General features: G+C 39.6%; 1 protein-coding gene across 1 annotated transcript in view; it reads right to left on the bottom strand.

Moving 5' to 3' along the window:
• Positions 1–9120, bottom strand: part of LOC101849046 (serine/threonine-protein kinase SIK3 homolog) — a gene marked incomplete in the record, with an annotated part of 34676 nt that extends 25556 nt beyond the window's left edge. The window contains 3 exon segments of the mRNA XM_013081747.2: positions 1054–1117; positions 4422–4538; positions 8794–9120. Coding sequence (XP_012937201.1) covers positions 1054–1117; positions 4422–4538; positions 8794–8934 — 322 coding nt within the window.
• Between the last annotated feature and the right edge of the window lie 556 nt (positions 9121–9676).

Here is a 9676-nt window from a genome sequence, read left to right on the forward strand (position 1 = left end):
CCAACACGATTTGACAAAGGAAAGTTAAGAAGAAAAAAAATTGGATTTTATGCAAATCCGATCAGGGGTCTTCCACGGGCAAAAGAATACTGGGGAGCTCTGATTTTATAGGAGTACTTAGTAGGACTGCATTTCCATGTGCACATTGGCCTAGAAAGTGCATTTGTTACAATTTGTATTTCATTTGTTGCAGCTTTTGGGTAAAAATTTAAAGCCTTGTTATTACAGTTTATATCATTCAAAAGACAGGCAGCTTTGGGCCTGCCCACTAAAGTCAATCAAGATTGAACTTGCCAAATCCTGACAGAAGGGATAATTATACTTCTTAAAATATCTTCCTCATGTGGGAATCGAACTCATCTCTTTTGCCAGCAATGTGAAGAGCCTAACCATCCTCCTTAACATGCTTCCATCTCAATTCAGGTGACAATGATTAAGGCCCTCAGCCATGAAGTCTGCCAAGATTTTTACATGATAAACTATCTGACTCAACAAATAAGTTTGGTCTTATTAAGTCTTACAGCACTTGCAACACAATTAGATCACAGAAGTGCTAAATATTAGAGGTGTTACTAGAGAGTAAAATACAACGAAGAAAGGGAAAAAGAGCAGAGATAACTCAGATACGGCATCATAAGGACTGAAATAGTTTAAAGGGAATCAATGAGCGAGCTGAACCACATCAAAGCGTCTGCCAACAAGCCACACATTCATTCATTAACAAGTCACTCATTTCTTTCCTCTGGCATTTACTTTCTCTCATTGATTCATTCTCTTCTTAACTAATATTCATCAATCATCTCTTAAAGGTTTTTTGTTTTGTTTTTTTGTTTTTACTAATTTAGTAACTCACCCAATTAATCGACCTTACTCTTATTCTCTCTCACACTTATTGACTCATTCACTCCTTCGTTATTCCCACGTTAAAAATTCACTAAAGAATTAAATTACTCTTATTTAGTATTTATTTCATTGATTCACTCACTCATATTCATATATTCACTCACTCATTCTCTCACTCAAGCTGCTACATAACACATAACAAGAGCTCACCAAAGATCTCCCCACCACTGGCATACTCCGTCACTAAGTACAACATCCGCTCTGACTGCATAACCTGAGGAACAATGCAAGACACAAATGTCAGTCCCAGTGTATGGGGGAAAAAAAGCAGACAATAATATCGATATATACTCTTGCCATTCATCTTGGTACAACCAGCCAGTAATTTTAACGTTAAAAACTTAAAACTCCAGAATACACCGTCGGCTAATCAGACCAAAGAGTAAGAACTCAGACGGTAGCTGGATCTGAAGTGTAAAGTAAACTAAAAGCACTGTCGGCTAAGAGCTCAGGTTTCGTGTGAGTAAAGAAATGCACTTTGACACGATAATGGACATTTAATGCAGGGAAAAAGCAAGAACAGACAGAAAAAAACAACAACAAAAACAGATTGAAAGAAAAGATGGACCTACCAGTGGCACCCTCCAATCACCCACTCTGGTGATAATATAAAAATGGATAAATTTTGTTGCATGGTGTATGTATGTATATTTTTTTTTTATTTAAACACCAAAAAACACCAACACACATCTGGGATTGTGATTGTGGCCAAACTGCTTGGTGATTTGTTATTATATGATTATATATGAACTGGAATGTCCTATGAATGCCTCTGAGCCGTATTGTGATTTCTAGCATTTTGACCAGCTCGGGCATACTGTGACATGGTCATTTCTGGCTGGCAGACGAGGACATAAAATCAAACTTCAACAGTTTGCTGTCTGTGCTATACCCCCAGTGAAATAAACCAGTGTCTATATCGACAAGTTTGCCAGATGAGCACCCTGGTAGCTTGAAAGATGCATGTTACAAAGTTACACACACAGACATTATAACTTACTAAGGAAAAAGTGAAAGATTTTTCTTTCAAACCCGTGCCATACACATTGCCTTGATAATGGCAATAAATAATAATAAATTGCATTGATTTATAATCCATGCTTTACAGCATGTTCTATGCTCTTCTTTGCAATTATCATTACCCCAGCAGACCGTAGAACACTTCACAAAAAGCATAGTCACGTCACGTTCATGGTACCGTGTGATATAGCACGGAATGGAATGGTACGGGATGGTATGGTACAGAAGGGCACAGCGTGGTACAGTGTATGGTACAAGTACTACAAGTGGAGCAACTGTCATCATTTATATGTGCCGTGACAGCCAGCCAACACTACAATAGCAACATTTTATTTCAATAGTTTGAGTAAGAGTTTTACAGCACTTGCAACAAAAATAGGTCATATAAATGCCAAAGATTAGAGGTGTACTAGAAATTCTCATTCAGTCTTAGTTTTAGTATGAGTGTTACAGCACTTACAACACAAATAGGTAATATGAGCGCCAAAGATTAGAAGTGTTACAAGGGAGCAACATAAAAAAAACAAGGACGAGATACTTTTATAAGGACAATAGATGATTGATAGGAGAGGAAAGAATGAGCGAGCCACACAAGAGCACCCCCCCAACTACTTCATCAAACATTTGACAAACAAGGACAACCGCGAGTAATGCTAATACAGTAAAAGGAAGTAAAGGAGCAGATTACACCAGAGCACCCACCCCACATTACAACAACACAACAAACGTCCCAAATAAAATAGAAATACAAAACTTAATAAACAACACATAACACATCATACAAAGAATAAAGACAAGGAATTGTGTGATAAATAAAAACTGGGGGGAAAAAAGACAGAAGAAACATTTCCATAGGGGGGTGGGGAAACATGACCATTAAACAGCTCTGAGGGCAAACAGCATTTCTCCTATTTGTTTTCACTAATATTTAAATTAAAACGATGCAATTTTTGTTGGAACTGGTGAACACAAAAGCACTAGTTGATAGGAATTGGCAGAGAAAAAACAACAAAACAAAAACAAACTAGTGTCTCTGCTAAACAGACATAATATAGCGAACACTACCTTTTCCTCCTTCCTTTCCCCCCCACCCCCTCTCTCTGATAATCCCCTGCCCTCCTTCTTCTTCTTCTTCTCTCTCTCTCTCTTTGATAATCCCCAACTCCCCTTCTTCTCTCTCTCTCTCTCTTTGATAATCCTTGATAATCCCCAACGCCTCTTTTTCTCTCTCTCTCTCTGATAATCCCCTGCCCTCCTTCTTCTTCACACTCTCTCTCTCTTTTTCTCTCTCAGCTGATAAATCCCCTGCCCACCTTCTTCTCCCCCTCTCTCTCTGACCATCCTATGCCCTCCTTCTCTCTCTCAACCTCATCATACAAAATGCTGCCTTCCTAAAATAAGCCACAATACACACCATTCAGCCATAAATATCAAATTATGGGACAAACAGAACACACACACACACACACACAATACATACACACGCACACAAACAAAATACACACACACACACACACATACATATACACAAAAACACAAACAAACAAACAAGCACACACACACACCACATACAGAAACACACAACACACTATTCACAAGGAAGGGTAGCCAGCCGCAGTGTAAAATCAAATCCAAAACCCTGCATGACTGTGGTTAGAACAAGAAGAACTGTGGCCTACTTCCTCAGGGGACTGAAATTCAGTCCCACACAGGAGGCAAACCTGACCCCAGTCATGTGACACTACGACGACCGACGCCAGGGATAAGAAAGACTGACACCTGCTGCGCATTATCACAACACTATTGCAGTCACATGTGTGCAATATAATGAGAAGACTAAAAGAAGGAAATCTCTTTTCTTTTTTTCCCCCATGCCGGGGTGGGGGGGTGTGTCTTATCGACCCTAAGATCTATCTACAGCGTGAAAAACCTGCAGAAAAATGCTCATGTTTCAACACGTCTACTATGAGCCAGCAACTTTTGTGGAAAGCAAGGTCACCAGCAATGCCATAGGTAATTTTTTTATTCACAGCCGGGCGCAAAGCAAAATTTTGTTTTCATAGTAAGAGTTTTAGTTAGTTTAGTTTCAGTAGAAGAGTTTTTACGACGCTCGCACCAGCATAAATAAAAAGTTTTATGGTACTTGCAACACAATTAGATCATATAAGTGCCACAGATTAGAGGTGTTATGTTACTAGAAGACAGTAACAAACACAAAAAAGGAGATAAGATAGATAACGATGTTTGATACAAAAGAAGGAGCAAACCACACCAGAGCACCTGCCAACCAACGGCAAATTCAATTCGTTGCGAAGCAGTACAAAAATTAGCATTTTTTAAACAAAAAAATTCATTTAAAAGACAAACGCATCAGGAAAGTTTTCTGTAATGAGTAGATTAGTATCTCACAAAATAAGGCCACACAGAAATAGATATCAGGTATGTGCGCTGCTTAAACCCCCCCCCCCCCCACACACACACACAAACCAAATCCTCACCTGATATAAACGAATGATGTGTGGGTGGCGAAGTAGCTTCATAATTTCAATCTCACGGTAAATTTTCTTTAGGTTGTCCTCATCTAGCTGAGTTTTGTCCACAATCTTAATGGCAACCTGAAACACACACAAACACGTCAACATCATGTGTGTAACCTGAAACACAGCACACAGAGACACATCAACGTCACATGTGTGAGTAACCCAGTAACCTTAGAGCACAACACGCAAACAAATCAACATAATACAGTAACCTAAAACACAACACACGAGTAACCTCAAAAACACAACACACAGGCACATTAATACAAGAGGAACCTGAAATACAACAAACATTTCAATACAGACAGTAACCTAAAACACAACACACAAACACATCAACACGTGAGTAACCTCAAAAACACAACACACAGGCACATTAACACTTGACAAGAGGAACCTGAAATACAACAAACACATCAACACAGACAGTAACCTAAAACACATCACACAACACATCAATATGTGAGCAACCTGAAACGCAACACACAGACATATATTATCAACACCTAAATCAGTCGCTACAGCAGAAGAGAAACCATTGTGTAATAAAAGCGTACCGGTCTACTTAAATTTTAAATTGTCAGCGTTTTACAGCACTTGCAACACAATTAGGTCATGATAAGTGCCAAAGATTAGAGGTGTTACTAGAGAGTAACAGAACAAACACAAAAAAGGAGAAGAGATAAGGATGTTAGATGTTTGATGGGAAAGGAGGAGAGCAAACCACACCAAATACCAGAAACCCACCCACATGGTCCATTAATTATTCTCCCCCCCCCCTCCCCCTCCCACACACACACACAGTTTATCATATAAAGAGTGACTGTTTTGAAGAGATCATCCTTTTAGAGTAGGTTTGTCTGTACATATAATGTTGTATCGTACCCCATTTGACTCTGAAGAAAGGCTTACCCAATTTAAGCAAAGAATAATTTCTTTGGCTGATTGTTTGTTAAGTTTTAACATTACCGTGTGTGGTTCTGGGAGTTGTGTGTTTGTGAGTGTGAGTATTGAGAGAGTGTATGTGTGTTGTGTGCATGTGTTTTATATGTCATGTGTGTTTGTGTGTGTGTGTGTGTATGGGTGTGTGTGTGTGTGTAGGTGTGTGAGCATATGTAGGTGTGTGTGTGTGTGTGTGTGTGTGTGTGTGTGTGTGTGTGTGTGTGTGTGCGTGTGTGTGTGTGTGTGTACGCACGTGCATGTGTATGAGCACACATATACCTGCGAGGGTGTGCGAGTGTACTGTAACAGTATAATGTGTATGAGTTTGGTCAGATTTTTGCACACAAGTTTTCAGAAGAAACCAAAGACTTAGAGAATGAACACCCAGAGATTGCTGAAGTATTTTGACAACAATCTGCACAAAGGGAGACAACAGCAGGAGGAACAGATCAGAGTCCACGAGCGTCTTGAGAATAAGGCAATCTGACATAGAGATCTTCAAGTCATATGTCATGAACTTAGCATGCACACACAAAAATATACACACAGCAAAATCGAGAAAATAGAGTTTTATGGTTCTTAGTGGGAGAAATGCAACCAAAAGAGTGTTTCAAACAGCAACAACCTTCTGTGAGTGTATAATGACGATAAAAAATCAATTAATTAAAGTAATAAAACAAAGTGAACGAAGAACACCTCCGTAAGAATTTCCGACCCAATCAGACTTTAAAAAAATAAAATTACTGGGATTCTACAAACCTCACATATTGGCTGAGTTGACCATGATGGTGAATACGAGATCATTTTCAGAATAAAAGATTATATAACGGTTCTTGGAAACAATAACCGACACCCTGATTATGAAATGATCGAAATTCAAAACCACAATTTCCTTTAAATATATTAAGAACATTTTAAAATAAAAATAAAAAATTTCACTTGATCCTTTTTCTTGGGGATACACTAGAGACCAAGTTTTTTATACTGTTGTCAGGAAGGTTCAGAACAGTTCTCTCCCTCTCCAAAGTCCCTAGATGGCCACTCATTGTCTTGTCGACGCAGTGGCCTTTTTAAACAAGAGGATGTCTTGAATAGTGTTTTTACCACATAAAAAAAACAAACATGGTGGGTGAATGGGGGGGGGGGGGTGTTAAGAAGTTAGAAGTGGTTGTTTGTATAGGTGATTGTCTTGGACGGGTGGACGCGTAAATGTTCAACTGCCTCTGTATAAATTGTAAAGCTACCTCTCTCTCCGATTCCATGCCATCATGGTCAATCTCAACTTTTCAAAATTCATACTACCAAGGAACTGCTTTCCATGAAAACTCACTGTTCTTACAAATTAAATTCTAAAAAACTCAAGAAACCAGAACTCCTCATAACAGACCGAGACAACTTAACAAATATAAAGTGAAATTATACAAATGACATATATCTGACAGAGGAAGGGAAGGGAGCTTTCAAGAAATTAAATGTTTTCAATGGAAAGTTTGGTTGAAAGCTTTGCCTCTGTCATCGCTGATAAATTAAATGCTAAGGTAATTCTCTGGCTCTGGTTATGGCCCCATGAGTGTACTAGAATACCGATCTAGTACTGACATTAACTTTCATTCACACTTTGTCATCACAAGGCTCATACAGTAAAAACTCTTGCCATCAGCATCACAAGCATTTTGGGGGAAATCTAAAGAAACTGGATGGTAAACATTGCCGATTGGCATTGAGTGACGTGAGCTGAGGTTCGGTGTTTTTGCCGATCGCCGAGATGTGATGGCAAAGTGTTAAGGGGCATGGATAATGTAATTGTCGGAGCCATAAAATTGGATTATCCCATAACAAACGACACCTCATTATAGCATTAAAAGGCTCAGGATCATTCACTGATTCAATTAGGGACTTCTGATATACTCTAACCAATGACGAAGACTAGATCGAGATCTAGACTGTATCTATAGCCTACAATTTTAGTGTTATAATAACTTTTAAAAGATTACATTCTATTATAGGCCTAAATAGAAAGGTAGTGTCAATTGCCACCGAGTGACTCGGTGGCAATTGACAAAAATTGACAGTAGCGTCAATTGCCACCGAGTAGATAGCTGAGCTATTTTGCGTTGGTGAGTAGATCTAGCCTATTGTGCTCCAGTGCTCGGTGTTGTACGTTCGCCTCTCTGTTGCTCTGTGTGTGTGTGTCTTTTCCTGACCTCCGTCCCCCGGATTTTTGTTCCCCGATATAAAATGAATTTCTGCTTAGTTTATAAATGTGCGTGGGACCTTTTACTTCTAGCATTGCCTGTGTTGGTTCAACACCGAAGTGTAGGCAAAGGCTAGCCTAGATCTAGGCCTACGTCTCATTGAAAAAACGCCAAGTTGGTACCGTCGCTCTAGATCTAAGACTAGAGATATGAAATTAATAGAGAACAAATTGACAAATTTGACACGCATTATGAATAGAAAGCTAAAGACAAAGATAGTGGTGTTTTCAGACTTGACACTGCTTCACTCAGTGGCAATTGACGCTGCTGTCAATTATTGTCTACCGCTTCACTCAGTGGCAATTGACACTACTGTAATTTTTGTCAATTGCCACCGAGTGACGCTACCAAATAGAAATTAATAAATCCTATGAACTTCTCCTTCTGTCTTTCTTTTCATAAAAGAGTTTTAAAATGAGAGAGAAACTTTCTAAGCAAGATGAAAAATTAAAATTAAAACGTGGAACCGCAAAACGAAGAAAGCGTGTTGTACGCCTTCATTGTTTTGTGTGTGAGTGTGTGTTGTTGGGCGGCCGCCCCTCTGCGAACTCCTTCCCATTCTTCATACTTCTTCGCTCTAGACTCTAGAAGTAGAAACAGAGAATTCCTTCAGAGAGAATTATTTAGAACTAGAATCTAGATCTAGATCTAGATCTAGATCTAGATCTAGATCTAATCTAGATATCTACTTCATATTTAGTTAACTTGGTGATTTTAAAAAAATACTTTTTACATTTTACAAGTAAAACATAGATCTAGATCTAGATTCTAAGTAGGGGCCAGGTTCTCCACTGAGTTTTTGACCGCACTGATTTTTTAGTGTAACATAACATTCGAAGACGGCACATCTGAAAGATCAAAGCCTGCTGATCATGAAAACAGAGAACCCGCCTTCTCTCTTTGAGAAGTCTCTGGCAGATCGGCAGATCTAGAGTAATCCCTAAAAGTAACAAGCAACATGAGTAATCTTGCCCCACTCCTCTAGATCTAGACTCTAGCCACAATTCGGTTCTGTAGTTGTAGTCAGTGAACAGTGACAGTGTGAAGTAACTCTTAGTAACAGAACAATGTAAGACCACTGTGAGAGGATCATCTCGGACTAACATCCACAACTATCCAACGGCCTGCCTTACCTTTGTCTTGGTGGCAATATGAGTTGCCAACTTTACAACGGCAAAATTTCCTTTCCCTATGGTCCGTTCCATCTCGTAATATCCCACTCTTACAGGCCCTATCCCTGCTTGGGCCTTGCCACCAGACCTGTTGGTCGCCATCTTGTTTACACCCTCTCTCGTTAAGCATGTACGTAGAGCCTCGATCTGATTCCCGGGCTACTGGGTCATGTTTTGGAATCCACGGCCTCATCTAGGTCATCCGCGTGACGTCAATGCCAGCTCGCCAGGTTTTTTCCCCCATCCATTGACGTGCACAGAGCGTTCGACGCGGCCGCACTCATTCAATTATTCATCTGTTGTAACTCGATACGACAAGATCAGAGGCGAACAATAGCACAAGAGATCCACGGAAGTACATCCCTTTTTTAAAAAATAAAGAAATAAAAGTTAAAAGCGGGGACTAGGTTCTAGACTATAGATCAAGAATCTAGATCTAGAATGATATTAGAAATAAACTTGAACATTTCCAGTGATTTAAATAACAAACAATGTTTTGTTTGTGTGTGGCAAGCGATCGAGATTGTCCTGATGATGCTGACAGAAATAATAGAAGGCAAGGTGGGTAATCGTTGGATATCAAAAGAGTGGAGGCGGCACAATGAACGACGTTCTGTAAAGTAGGCCTACTCAAGAGCGCTGAAATTTCACTGGGGCTATGACGTCATTAGTGTCGACGCATTGGCGGACATCGAGGCAGTGACGAGTGCGGAGATGCGAGAGAGTGACGATTTAATTTTTAAGGATGGGCTTAAACAGTGACGAGGGACCGACACGTTACAGTTGTCCGGTACCTCCGGGTTAGCCTATATGTAGAACTACTATTTTGCCTCGTCATTTTATT

The sequence above is a fragment of the Aplysia californica genome, unplaced genomic scaffold (genome assembly GCF_000002075.1).
Source record: "Aplysia californica isolate F4 #8 unplaced genomic scaffold, AplCal3.0 scaffold00144, whole genome shotgun sequence".
In the NCBI taxonomy this organism is placed as follows: Eukaryota; Metazoa; Mollusca; class Gastropoda; order Aplysiida; family Aplysiidae; genus Aplysia; species Aplysia californica.